The 14,852-nt window shown below is 39.0% G+C and overlaps 1 protein-coding gene across 6 annotated transcripts in view; it reads left to right on the top strand.

Moving 5' to 3' along the window:
- TDP1 (tyrosyl-DNA phosphodiesterase 1) overlaps positions 1-14,852 on the top strand; it is a 107,309-nt gene that overhangs the window by 7,349 nt on the left and 85,108 nt on the right. For all 6 annotated transcript variants that reach the window (XR_005225578.2, XM_037900817.2, XM_043548123.1 and 3 more), the window contains exons 5-10: positions 2,625-2,721; positions 3,617-3,651; positions 8,338-8,430; positions 10,565-10,735; positions 11,671-11,749; positions 13,883-14,068. Coding sequence is in view for 5 of the 6 variants with exons in the window: in XM_037900817.2 (XP_037756745.1) it covers positions 2,625-2,721; positions 3,617-3,651; positions 8,338-8,430; positions 10,565-10,735; positions 11,671-11,749; positions 13,883-14,068 (661 nt within the window). In the remaining variant the exon portion in view is untranslated. The remainder of the gene's footprint in view (positions 1-2,624; positions 2,722-3,616; positions 3,652-8,337; positions 8,431-10,564; positions 10,736-11,670; positions 11,750-13,882; positions 14,069-14,852) is intronic.

A 14,852-nucleotide genomic window follows, 5' to 3' on the forward strand; every position in this document is an offset into this window, starting at 1 on the left:
CATGGTCCATCCAACTGGCTAGATGGTGCTGATGTCAAACTGTCTGGGGATGTGACCCAGAAAAATGGCACAGGTTTGAGATACAGATATATTGCGCATTTATAACACACAATAGAAAGATGATACAAATATATAAACAAGATTATCACACTTGGCAAATCCTAACTTTTCTACTGATTCCTTACATGGCATATCTTATATAAGATTCATGGCAATTTTATAATATTGGTATTAGTAATATTATAAATGGTCACACATATTCCATACAGTGTTGCAAGCCCTGCAGCAATTCACAAACCAGGGTAAGATAGGCATTCGAACACCAAAGTCACATGCAGGGCCTGATCTGGTAGGAGGACTCTGGTCACGCTTACAGCACACTTGTGGATAGAGTGGAGTGGCGTGGCAGGGAGATAATAATATTTGGGATTGTGATAGTACCCAGGGGTCAGAGTCCAATCATTCTGTGGGTGCTGTGCAAACATAGTTGCTGCCCCAAATGATGAGCAGTCTGAAAAGACCAGAAACAAAGGAAGGGGAAGTGAAAAACAATATATAAGCAAAATAGTCTGTGTGGCAATAGGCACATTTTTTAATTCCTCCCTTTAACGAACACACAAAGGGTCTAAGTAGGAAGAAAATAACAATGTACTTCTGTGGCTGGTAAAAAGATTAAAAAATACAAACTAACAGGGAGAAGCGTACTAACAGGCAGGCTCAAATAAATGAATAGCTTTCAGCCCTAAAACTGTATGGCCTGGATGTACAAAAGGAGTTAAGTGTTGGGTGCTGAGTGTCTTAGCATCCAACATTTGGGCACCTATAAAATCACTGATTCACAAACCCTGAGTTTTGCATCTGGGCTCTCTACAGAATAAATGGGGAGAGAGGCACCTTAGACTGCAGTTGACAAAACCCAGCTAGGCAAGGCTATGCTAGGCAAGGAGCTGCTAAGCTAGCCAATGGGAGATGCCAACAAGAGGGTGTGTGCTACGCCCCACCTATCTCATGGAGGTGTAGGCACCTAAGTCCGGGCTGCAGGGAGGCAAGTATCTCTGCCATTCTCAACTGAGACTCTTTCCTGGAGTTAGGCTCCTGTGCTGTTTTTGGAAGAAGCCGGGAGGGGGAGAAACTCCTTCCTTCCCTTATAACTTTTAGACCAGTGGTGAGGGTACTCACCTGGGTTGTGGGAGACCCAGAGTTCAAGTTTTCCCTTGGCCTGAAGGGGAGAAGGGATTTGAACAGGAATTTGCCACCTCTCAGGAGAGTGCCCTAACTGCTGTTTTATTCTGATGTGGGGCTCCTTTGCTCTCTCCTGTTTGAAGCTGTTCCACTTTGGATGAATAATTAGTCATTTGGGCGAGAGAGAGAGAGAGAGCAAGCAGGAGTGGTGGTTAGAGCACTCACTCAGGATGTGGGAGACCCAGGAGCTAGTCCTCCTGTTCCAATGACTCTTTAACAATGAAGCTTCAACAGGACAGATTGAGGAAGCCCAGTATCAGAATATATCCTAGTTCAGTGGTTAGACCACTCACCTGAGAAGTAGCTGATCCTTAGGCAGAGGGGGGACTTGAACCAGGCTTATTGTTTTCTTCCTTCTTAGACCCTGTGTGTGTGTTAAAGGGAGGAATTAACAAAAATACCTTTGCTCTATGGACTATTTTGTTGGTATGTTGTTTTTTCACTCCCCCTTCCTTCGTTTCTTGTCTTTTCAGACTGGTCATCATTTAGGGGCAGCGAGTATGTTTGCATAGCACCTTGAATGATAGACCTCTGGGTGCTATCACAATACCAATTATTGTTAATATCTCCCTGTCACTCCACTCCATCCTTATCTTTGTGTGCTGTAGGCTTCTAAACAAAATGTGTACGTCATTCTGCTGTTTCCATCACACGAGAAATGCAATGGAGTGGAGCATTAGGGAGTGAATATGACTGTCAAAATGCTGTGGTGAACTTTGAGCAGGACTGCTATGCAGATCACTGCCTAAGGGAGCCTTTCTCAATGCTTCTGAATCTAAGATCTTCCAAGGGGATTTTATCTGCTGCTTTCTTCTTAGAGACAAAAGTGGACAATATATTTTATTGGACCAAGTTCTGTTAGTGAAAGAGACAAGCTTTTGAGATAGAGAGTTCTGGGTGACCTGAAGAAGAGGTCCATGTAACTTGTCTCTTTCATCGAGTGCTTCTTCAGGTCACCCAGAGCTCTGTGTAGTTCAAAAGCTTGTCACTTTCACCAACAGTTGTTGGTCCAGTAGAAAATATTACTTCACCCACCTTGTCTCTCTTATATCCTGGGACCAGCACAGCTACAACAATGCTGGAAGCCTTCCTTCTGAGACAGTTTCCCTTATGGTCTCTAAATCGCTCCCGCTTCTCTTCCAACTGAGTTTGTAGCACCTCTTTCTCAGAAGCTTATATCCTAATCACTTCTTTAATTCCTTGGTGTTATTGATTGGCAGTGCAAATTATACCTCCCTTTCTTTGCTAAAGTGTGGGAGATGGGAACCAAAAATTGTAGCTACATGAAAGAGCAGCTACAGTAGATTGCTGCCTTTGGGTAACCTGCTAACCCACCTGATAACGTTTTTATTAAAATCATCACTTTTTAATTTTGTTTTAAGGAAAAAACCATTATTAATAGTACACGGTGAAAAGCGAGAATCCAAGGCTGAACTGCATGCACAGGCACACCCATATGAAAATGTTCGCCTTTGCCAGGTAATTCACTCTTAACTCATCCTTCTTTTGACAAGACAATATCGTGACCTCCGCTGGAATACCATAGTACAAAGGACCATGCTAGCATAGATCATAATATTGTAGGGCAAATGGTGTTTATGAGAATTCCATTTGTCTTCACACTGACTGTTTTCCTAGTAGTGTATTATGTATGGTAGAGGATTTGTTTGTATATAATGTCATTCAGTACCTGAACATAAATCCTACAAGTTTTGTGCGCTCCACAATAAGCATGCTTTATATTCAACCTATTACTGAAATAAGAGAGCCATTTCTTTAAAAAAACAAAACAAAACCTCCTCCTAAAGACATGGTTATGTATTTGAATATGTAAATTAGGTGTGGCTTTTGGTGTTGCAACTACTAGATGCCGGTGGCTAACAAATTAAAATATTGTACTCCCAAAATAGTGGTCTGGAGTGGTCTGAGGGGTTGCTTCTCTCTCCCTGGGCAGTGTAAATAAACAGTGTAGAAATATAGAATTGCCTTTCATCTGTAGTTTCTTGTATGTCTTGCTCCTCTCTCCCACATCAAATAAACCTTAATTTTAACTGCCTGCAACAGAGCTGTTACACCCCAGAAAGCTTTGAGTGTCTTTGGAAACACTGCTCTTACGATACCAAAAGAACTTGGGCCTAATGTCTCAGTCACAATAATGGTGAATGGTGTAATATGTAAAGATTATTCACTTTTAGCAATGAGAGATTGCATCTACAGGTGCTTGGGGTAAAAGTGGCTGTATTGTAATTTGGTGATTTCTCCACTAGAGAGCAGTAAACTGAAGCAAAATGCAAGCTGCAACCTTCTCTCTTTTTGATTGTATTAGGATGTTGGTTTTTTTAATGAAATAATTACCTAATTTTCATTGTTCTAGGCTAAACTGGATATTGCCTTTGGAACCCACCACACGTAAGTAATTGCTGTGAAGCAGGAAAGTCCAGTTTTAAAGATAATGCTGGGGCTGCTGTATAAAATGTATGCATTATCTCTAATGCTTTAAAGAACAATTCATAGGGTGGGAAAGCTGGGTTATAAAGATGCTTTTGAATTTAAAGGCTAGTCTGTACATTGGTAGAGACTGAGGTTTCAAGGAACTACATAGTGTTCCCCATGGGTATTTACAAATGTTTATAAGTGGGGCCCTACCAAATTCACAGTCCATTTTGGTCAATTTCATGGCCATAGGATTTTAAAAATAGTCAGTTTCACAGTTTCAGGTGTTTACAGCTGAAATTTCACAGTGTTGTGGTGGTGTAACCATGGAGGTCCTGACCCAAAAGGAAGTTGTGGGGGGTTGCGGGATTGCCACTCTTCTTCTGCTCTGCTGCTGGCGGCAGCACTGCATTCTGGCTGGGCAGTGCCCAGCTCTAAAGCCAGCGTTACTGCCAGCAGCAGCCAGAAGTGAGGGTCACAGGATATGTGGGGGTGGTCCCCTGGAGCCTGGCACGTGGTAGGAGCTCCCAGCTGGGGTGCCCCCAGCCCCGCCCCATCCCTACAATAGCCATATAGTGTGGGGAGATCAGATTTCGTGGTCCATGATGTGTTTTTCACAGCCATGAATTTGGTAGGGCCCTATTTATAAGGGTCACAGTGCTTTGTTTCATTTCTCAGCCATAACTAACTCAAGGAGACTTAATGTTTTTAGCCTGTTACTCTTTTTCTCACTTAATAAGTCATGGATTTCTAGTCTTTGATTTTAAAAAAAAATTATTCTAGGAAATTAAAACATGCTAGCTGTTTTTAAAAAAAAAAAAAAAAAAAAAAAAAAAAGTGGGAAATGGGGGGCTTGCAAGTTACAAGGATAATTGCTTAGCCAGCAAACTGAAGGTAGCAGAAAATCAAATTTGCATGTAGTCCAGGAATTAAGGCTTCTGTTCTGTAATCAATCTTGGACAGATTTCAGTAGGCCACTCAAATATGCTGCACTCACTTTTGCAGTTACTGTTCCTGCTTATGGCGCAATACAAACATGTATCTTTACAAATCTGGACTAATGGCCATTCACTACAAAAGCAAGTTTAAAAGAAAGCTGATGTCTCTTTGGAAAGTTTTAAATGGGGGGTGTGTGTGTGTGTGTATGTATGTATGTATGTATTTAAGATGAAACTTGCATTTTATAGTATGCCTGTTGTTGACAGGATGTATTGCTGAAAAATGACACTTGTGACACTGTCAAGATTGGAACCTGAACATTGGATAATAAACCACAAGTGTCCTTTCTGCATTGTTACTGATAAACTTTTCTCTGTTATTGAAACAAAACAGTTATGGTGCAATTCATCTGAATGCAGATGGTACCCATAATACCCTAAGCACTACTTAAGCAATAATAACCTGGTGTTTAATGGTGCCTATGCTGGTTTACAGGTTATCTGAACTGGGATTAATTTTAATCCTTGATGCTATGTCAGTTTACATCGTCCCATGATCACATATAGTTTAACAGAGGAGAAAGGCCACTGCTATATGGTTTGGGACCCCTCTTTTCCCCCATATTGATATCATTGCTGTTTTCCAGTGGCATGTTTTATTCCTGTACAATTTAGATTTCAGACATGTCAGAAAATGCTGTTGCAGAGTGAAATTTCAAGACATCTTTGATGTCTTTTTTTCCTATCTATTCTTTGGTTTAGAAAAAAAATTCTAGGAGAATAAAACAGGTTTGCTTTAGAAAAAGAAAACAAAACTGGGAGCAAAAGGGTTGGATTTTTAAGTAACTGCTCCAGATAGGAGTTTTTTGGAAAATGGGAAAACTGTCACAAATGGACTCTTTACAACTCGGTGTAGCAGAGTATTGAGTTTGCAACCTGCAAGCCAAAGGTAGAAAACTTCTTTAGTCACTGGACACTTTCTGGGTTTGAGATAGAAAAAAGGTACTTCTTGGATTTCAGACATTACAACACCTAGCTCTGTTGAAATTGGTTACTGACTTTTATGGAAACTTATAAAAAGATGAAATGAAGCTAAAAAGTGGGTTTGAAAGGATGAGCATCTTAAATGAACTTTCTCATGAATATGCCTGCAGCTGACCTTCATCTTGTTTATCCAGGGAGGGGAACGCAAGAGAGGGGGGGAAAAGAAATCAGTACTTGTAACAAACAAGAAGAGTCATACTGTTCCAGTCAGTTTCTCTCTCTGGAAGAGACAGGCTGTTGTCTGTTCCTGAGTCGAAGAAGTTAGGCTGCAGGAATGAGTGGTTATTCTTAACATTATGTTAATTGTTTATTTCAACAGAAAGCAGTTCTATTGTTAAGGTTAAGCACAGCTGGCACTCCACTATCATCCTTTTAAAAAAAAAAAAAAAAAAAAGCCTTCAAATGTTTTTGTCTATAATTAATTAAATGGCATGAATAACATTGTATAGCATATCATGAACATCCTAGCTTCATTAAAGTATTCTTTGTATGCTTCATTTTATTTTGTTCCCCACAATGTATTTTGAGTTGTTTTAAATGATCATATTAAATGTTGTAGTTCTATTCGACCCTAATGTTTTGAAAAGGTGCATCCTCTGACTGCCTTTCAGAAGTGCATTACCCAAAAGACCCAGGCCATTGCAGATGAAGCTTTGCGGTCTCCTGTGGGCCCAGCAACTGAAAATATTTTAATCGCAGACCTTGGAACATCATAAAACCCTTCTCATTCCAAGACACGCAGAGAAGACTGTAACTTGGGTGTACCTTTCCTTTGTATGTTTCTGTTGGTTTGCTTTTGTGGCTTCAGGCTGCACAGAGTCAACCACTGTGTTTTAGAGGCTGCTGGAAGAGTATTTTTGACAGCCGCTGTTAACTTTAACTTGATCATTCTTATAAAGATTATCCTTTCATGGAATTGTAGGACTGGACGGGACCTTGAGAGGTCATCTAGTCCATCCCCCTGCACTTGTGGCATGATTATTATTTAGACCATCCCTGACAGGAGTTTGTCTAACCTGCTCTTAAAAATCTCCAGTGATGGAGATTCCACAACCTCCCTGGGCAATTTATTTCAGAGCTTAACCACCCTGACAGGAAGTTTTTCCTAATGTCCAACCTAAACTGCCCTTGCTGCAATTTAAGCACATTGCTTTTTGTCTTATCCTCAGAGATTAAGGAGAACAATTTTTCTCTCTCCTCTTTGTAGCAACCTTTTATGTACTTGAAAACTGTTATCATGTCCCCTCCCAGTCTTCTCCTCTCCAGACTAAACAAACCCAGTTTTTTTCAATCTTCCCTCATAGGTCATGTTTTCTAGATCTTTAATCATTTTTGTTGCTCTTCTCTGGACTTTCTCCAATTTGTCCGCTTCTTGCCTGGAATGTGGTTCCAGAACTGGGAACACAAATTCAGTTGAGGCCTAATCAGCGCAGAGTAGAGTGGAAGAATTACTTCTCGTGTCTTGCTTACAACACTCCTGCTAATATATCCCAGAATGATGTTTGCTTTTTTTGTAATAGTGTTACGCTGCAGACTCATATTTTGCTTGTGATCCACTGTGACCCCAAATCCCTTTCTGCAGTGCTTCTTCCTAGGCAGTCATTTCCCATTTTGTATGTGTGCAACTGATTGTTCCTTCCTAAGTGGAGTACTTTACATTTGTCCTTCAGACCATTTATCCTGTTTGTCCAGATGATTTTGAATTTTAATCCTGTTCTCCATAGCACTTGCAACCCTCCCAGCTTGGTATCGTCTGCAAATGTTGTAAGTGTAGCTCTATCTAGGTTGTATTTCCTTAGTTTGTTTATGAGAAGGTCATGCAAGATAATAGCACAAGCTATACTAAAGTCAAGATATACCACATCTACCACTTCCCCCTATCCACAAGGCTTGTTACCTTGTCAAAGAAAACTATTAGGTTGGTTTGACACAATTTGTTCTTGACAAATCCATGCTGACTGTTGTTTATCTTATTCTCTTCTAGGTGTTTGCAAATTGAATGCTTAATTATTTGCTCCATTATCTTTTCGGGTACTGAAGTTAGGCTGACTTTGACACACACTGTAATGTAAAAATACTTATTTTATAGTCTAGCCACACTGGGTAAAGAATTTGATGTATGAGTTTCCAAAAACTACATTATGTTGAGATCCCTAACTACTTTGCCTTAACTATGTCATGAGCTCAAGTGAAACTACAATATCTATTTTCAATAGTGGGTATTTCAATCCCAGTTTGCTGAACACTAATGTTCAAAGATTAAAGCAAAATTTCTGAAGATGGTATCAGCCACGTGAGTTTAGAGTTATATTCTGTAATGGTTAAGAGACTACATGATACTATGCTAAGGAAGAGATGGAAGTCCATTGTAAACTCGGTTTGCACTGCAGGGGTGTGTGTGTGCGCTCGCTCGTGTGCTCACTCTCACTCTCTCACTTTGCAAGATCCAGGTCTTTATATATATATATTTTGGTTCCAGGTCATTATATGACCTGAGCTCCGCACAGGCTCAGGAATCAGGCTGCCTAGACCTTACAAAGGCTCCAGTCCTTCATAGTGCAGTTAATTATCCAAATGATTTGGGAGGAATGGGGTTTAATAGAGCAATCTTTTGAATTTTTATTGTGCTCTATATTTTCTTACTATGATACTTCATGAATTTTGTGCATTTATTTCTAAGGAAAATGATGTTGTTGTTATATGAAGAAGGTCTTCGAGTTGTGATACACACATCCAATCTTATTGATGCTGATTGGGACCAGAAAACTCAGGGGTAAGCAACTGGTTTTTTTGTTATAGTAGAGGCTTTGCTACCTACCAGTTGTTAAATAGGGAGGCTACATGTCTCATGCTGTATTGTGTGTTGAAGATGACCTGAAAAATGAAGCTGAGGAATGGACTTTTTTTCCCCTCTCCACGTTTAATAAATAAGGCCTGATAGGTGTTCATGTGTAGTTTGGTGGTGGTGGGATGTTGTCTTACTTTTACTAACTACTGTGGCTCTGCAATGCCATGTCAGGAGAAACTGGATTTACTTGTGCAATCACAATGGACACATGACTGGGGATAAGATTTGGACTCTCGCTCTCTTTTTTTATTGGTGATAATTCATGAGAATAGAAAAACACAGGCTGACTTTCATATATGGAGGGATTTGAAAAACTATGGTAAAAATTTTAAAATTTTTTAAAATTTTAAAATTTAAAGTTAGTAACCTAAAGCCTCATCTAAGTCCTAAGGAAATACAGCTATTATTAATCAGTCATCTGGAAGCAACCACAATAAAGTACAGTTTTATTCTGAAAAGAGACGCTCTAAAAATGGTATCATGGAATGTTTAATTGTATCTCAGTTGTTTCAAGATCTAATTTGGTCAGTTTACAAGAAAGAACATACAGTATGCCAAGAATTTTTTTTCTTTTTTTAAACTTGGCTGCCTATATTTATACGCCTCAATCCATATCTAGATATCTAAATACACTTCCCTGTTTTCAGAATGAACAGAGCAACTGCATCTTTCATGGAAGTCAATGGGGATGCACAAGTTTAGTGCATGTGATAGTCACTTCGCATGTTAGATATCTAAATGAGGTTTTAAGGCAGCTATTCGCGTAGCTGAAGTCGAAGTATCTTAGTTCGAGTTACCTGGCCATCCTCACGGTGGCGAGTTGACTACAGCAGCTCCCCCATCCACTCCGCTTACTCCTCCTGAGGTGGAGTACAGGCGTCAATTCGGGATCGATTTATCACGTCTAGATGAGACATGATAAATCGCTCCCTGATAGATCGATCACTACCCGCTGAGCCGGCAGGTAGTGAAGACATACCCTTAGTGTCACACCAGCAGAAGTTGGTCCAGTAAAAGATATTACCTCACCCACCTTGTCTCTCAAAGTCCTGGGACCAACATGGCTACCACACTGCATTTGGCAATAAAATGTTAGTTTTGGGAATTTTGCTAAACAGTATACCCTAGAAATCCTCTCCATATAGCTTCTTTCTGCATAATTAGTTTCCAGAAGTTGCCTGATCTTCTAGTACTCTCAGGAAAAAAACTCTCCCATCCTCCTTAATAAGGCTTTGGAGAACCCTGAACAGGAGATCTAGGGTTGTGAGGAGGCTCATAGGAGACCATTGTTTCTGCCATCTAGAACCCTAATCTTCTGAAGAGGACACCACTGACTTTGAAGGAGGATGGTGGCAGATCCACACCCTTCTCCATAGTAGAAAGAATTTGGGGAGGTGACTGACTCACTCCTTTTTCTTGTGTCCCCACTTCTGTGCTGAAAGAAGTTTTGGAGTGACAAATGATTGTCCCCTTCCTTCTTCAAAGCATAAAGACCTTTCAGGCCCTCTAGCTTTTGTTCATTTAACTGTTTATCATTTCATGAATTAGTGGATAAATCTATTTTGCAGGAGTGTAATTTTCAGTTTATAGTGACAGTTCTGGATACAAGTATTACTAGTCAGTCCAAACACTGAGATTCAGACTATTATTTATTTAACATTTGTATATAGCACTAGATTTATGGGATGGGGATAAATAGTCAAAGTGGTGCACAGTTTGTGACTCAGTGAGCGTAACTGCAGTCTAGTGTTCCAAGAAATTTATAATAGATAATACATTTGCCATTCTGTTTTGACAGAATAATAAATTGTGTTCTTAATTAACCTTCCATTTATATCTGAAGAGTGAGCTGAGATTACTGTGCATGCTTGACAAATTGATTAAGCCAGTCATTTTATTAGTAATTAATAAAGTGACTAGAATCATCACATAATTAAACTGTTTCTATCTGGCATTCTGACTGGACCGCTCGATCTACTTTTCTTAGAATATATATATAATGCAATATATGATAAGTGAATAAATATAGTGCCTTAGTGTTTCTTTCCTACTTTTTTAGAATATGGCTAAGCCCCCTATATCCACGGCTGCCGCATGGAACCACTGGTTCTGCTGGTGAATCTGTAACCAATTTTAAGTCTGACCTAATACTCTATCTGATGACTTATAATTCCCCTACTCTCAAGGAATGGGCTGACATCATCCAAGAGCATGACCTTTCAGAGACAAGGTATGTATCATCTCAGGCCACCTTTTAATGTGGATACCTTTGAGTGCCTAGCCTCTTAAGAGCACAACGTAGGTTATACAGAGTTGGGAGTGTTTTATTTAAGAGATTTCTGATATATTGATTTTAAGAATTGCAATTTAATATTGTCAGTTAATGTATGTTAAGGGGTGCAAAGTTCCTTGGCTTTTTATAGTAAATTTAGGATAAGTCACTGGACCCCAGAACTAAATAAAAAATAGTTTATTTAAATGTAGAGTTTGTAACCACCAACTGGGCTGGGGGCAGGGAAGAGGAAGCTGGAAGACCCTCTGTAAACTATGCTGGAAATGCTGAGAACCCAACTTTAGTGCAGAGAGAAACCTTTTCTGTACAAAAAAATTTAGAAAAGGATTTTCTATTAGCAATAGTAAAAAACACTCTGCTAAAAAGCAAAGAATAAATCTGTATATAACTTTGGGAGAAAGGAAAGAGACAGTATGGAGAGGCTGGCATTTGCTATCAGGCTAGCAATCGGAAATGGACTATTGTGTAACAAAATACACTGAATACAATCCAGCTACTCTGTTCGTATTATTAGTTCTGTTGTATTTATGTACACTGTATTTTGACAGTGCTAATGTATCAGGCCACGCTGATAAAGTTACTTAAATTGAAATCTGTGTTGAATCTTGTAAATGGAAATTGTCCATGTAAATTTCTCTCTAATGTGCAGTTTTTTAGATTCAGATTGAGATTTACATGCTAAATGGAAGATGGCTTTGTCTATAAAATAAAGTACTCTGTCTTCCACTTTCTGTTCCTCACCTGGCAATTCTGGATGCTAGTTTGCTTGAATGCCTTATGTCCCCTGACTTGTTTTTCTTTTTCTTTTTTTTTTTTTGTTCATAATACTCCAAATCCTAAATGAACTAACATATATTTAATTTTTTTTTAAGAGTATATCTGCTTGGATCAACCCCAGGACGATACCAAGGCAACCAAAAAGAAAAATGGGGTCACTTTAGACTTAGAAAGGTATTGGAATTGTTGTTCACTTTTTTCTCTTCTTTTTTATTTTCCTTCTCTCTTTTCATAAATAACTTTTGTGCTGACTTCTTTTGGTTATTTTTAATCTTTCCATCTCTTCATTACAGTTTTCTAATGTTAACTGTAAGCTACTTAACTCCTTTTTTCCAACATATATGGCTGTCAGAATGACATTTTCTAAAGGCAGTGGCAAAACCATAGATTATGGACTCCATATATCATGATGCCAGACTTGTTACTATGTCAGTAAATAGCAGATCAGAAGCCATTTTAGTGGAAGAGGAATACTTACCTGAGTAGGCACATAGCAGAAGTTGTCAGTAGGCATGACAGAAGGAAAAGTCAAATTCAGTACAAACTGACCTACGGATAGGATCATTCAATGTTAATATTTAAATTGCTGCCATAGTCACTATTAGATTGGCTTTTGTTTACCTTGGCTCTAAATGACCTGGAAAAAAAGTACTGTATATTTTTCAAGTCTGACTACATTGATAAGGAATTGAAAATGCAGGAGGTTGGCCAGCAAATATGATGGAACAAAATAAGCATATTCAAGTTGTCTTCAATTTTTGGCTTGCTATAACCGGTTAAGGTTAGGGAATAACTGAATTTTCTACATAACTTAGTAAATAATCAGTTATTAAGCCACATTCAGAACGTTTCATACAATATTACATATTTTACTATAGAATATCTTTCCACTAGGGATTACTGTAAAAATACTCTATTTTTTTATGGTTTTGTAGAGATTTATTCAGAATTGTAAGAAGATACCTCATGTTGTGTGTTATATGCACATTTCCAAAGTTGAGAAGGCACACTATACCTAACACAGGGATCGGCAACCTTTGGCACGTGGCCCGTCAGGGAAATCTGCTGACGGGATGGTTTGTTTGTCTGCAGCGTCCGCAGGTTTGGCTGATGGCAGCTCCTACTGGCCGTGGTTCACCGTTCCAGGCCAATGGGGGCCAGCACATCCCTTGGCCCACGCCGCTTCCCGCAGCCCCCATTGGCCTGGAATGGTGAACCGCGGCCAGTGGGACTTGCAATCAGCCGAACCTGTGGATGCTGCAGGTAAACAAATAGTTCCATCCCACCAGCGGATTTCCCTGACGGGCCACATGCCAAAGGTTGCTGATCCCTGACCTAACACCTCTTTGGCAGAGCATGCCAAACTTTTTACCTGTCATGGTCAAGAAATTCTAACACCATCTTTCACAAATGTCAGTGACCTGTTAAATGTGTCATTTTGTCTCATTCATTTTTCACTCAAAGAATTATCCACTCTTTGACCGCCCGTTGAAATCTGAGCTACATGCTCCCTCATTATGACATAATGGAAAGTCAGAGACTGCAGATAGCTTTCAACCTTTCACTGGACAAGGAAATTATAAAGGTTAGATCCCCCTTGTAAAGTAAATGTTTGAATATGTATATTTTATGGTTGGGATGAAAAACTCACCTTTTATAGTATGATGCAGCTCTCATCATGAAGGTGGTGTCTATCCTTTTCTCAGATAATTTAATTGGCATTTACAGCCTTCTCAACTTTTGGTTTTGTGTATTTTCCTAATTATCCTTTCAGTAAGAATATCTTAGAATTTTGAAGAGGAAATTTTCTGTGCCCGTCCACCCCCTCCCCCCAATCCAGCCCTCACCCCCCCCCCCCAATACACTTTCTCTCGGTATCACTTTCACTCTCTCCTGGGCATCTGAGGCTGGGAATTTTCAAAGGAGGCTAAGGGAGTTAGGTGCCCGATATCCATCACATTTCAAAAGACTTATGTGACTAACTTCCTGAAACATGGCGGCTGGGATTATCAGAAGAATCTATGGATTCTGGCAGTTTCAGTTCATTTGAACAAAACTATTTTGTAATCTCTTTTCCCCATGGAAAAGAGCATCATGGTTTTGAATTTTTTTTTTTTTTTAAAGTTGAGTAGTGTTTTATATTGGACTCTTGAATAGATAATCCAACTTTTTTATTAGTGGCAAATGAAGTGCTTAATTATAGAGAGCATCAAACAAGAGCTTAAATACTGAAACCTGGCTATACATTTTTTGTTACGTAGTTTGACACATTGAAGTCTAACAAAACGTTTTTATTTTCCCAAATAGCTTTTGAAAGAGTATACATCACCAATACCAGCACAAGAATCTTGGCCGGTGATAGGACAGTTTTCAAGTATTGGATCAATGGGAGTGGACCAGTCCAAATGGTTGTGTTCAGAATTTCAAGAGAGCCTGGTTACGCTCGGTGGTACTGTGAAGACTCTAGCAAAACCTGACATTCCTATTCATTTGGTATGTTTTCTAGATGGTGGTGGTTGGTATTTTTTATTTAATGTTTACCGACTTATTTTTTTCCAGTGTTCAGAATAGGATAACACAGACAAGTCTCGTTGTCAATATCAGTTTGCCATAACTTCTGAAAAAAATTATCCAGGATTTTTTACTTAAAATTGCCAAAGTGGAAGAATTTTTTTCTAGTTATTTAATGATAAAAGAATAAAATAGTTACTGTACCCATGTGATGTACAAAATCCTAGAGCTATACTTAAAGTATAATAAGCCTTAGAATCAGTTTGTTTCCGGCTTTCAACTTACAGGACCATTCTCCAGTGTTTCTTAAATCAGGCATGAGACATTGGTGGAATATTGGCAGATGAGAATTAAGATTATTCTCTCTGATTTCACTCAATAGTAAAGGGGATGAATTGGCAGAAAATATGCAGTTATTTTCTGTCTGCAACCGGTAGAGATGATAACTTTCGGTAGAACTAGATTTTTGGTTTAGCTTTTTGTATTTTTCTCCCTTTCATAATTATTTCACAATTCTATCCTTTTTTTGTCAAGGTAACTTGAGCAAAACTAGCCCCCTGGAGTTACCTCTTGAGTAGTATATAACCACATCTGTATGCTGTGCTACATTTTCTCTATCCCAGTGGAAAAACTAATTTTAACATTTTTAAGAAAAGGATTAACGTAGCTATTTTAGCTCTACTATAGGATTTTGTCAACAGCACTGTGACCGCCTGGGTTTTCACAGTCAAAGGGAGGGGAGAAATTGAGTTATGGAATTGTAGAA

The sequence above is a fragment of the Chelonia mydas genome, chromosome 6, assembly GCF_015237465.2.
Source record: "Chelonia mydas isolate rCheMyd1 chromosome 6, rCheMyd1.pri.v2, whole genome shotgun sequence".
Lineage (NCBI taxonomy): Eukaryota > Metazoa > Chordata > Testudines > Cheloniidae > Chelonia > Chelonia mydas.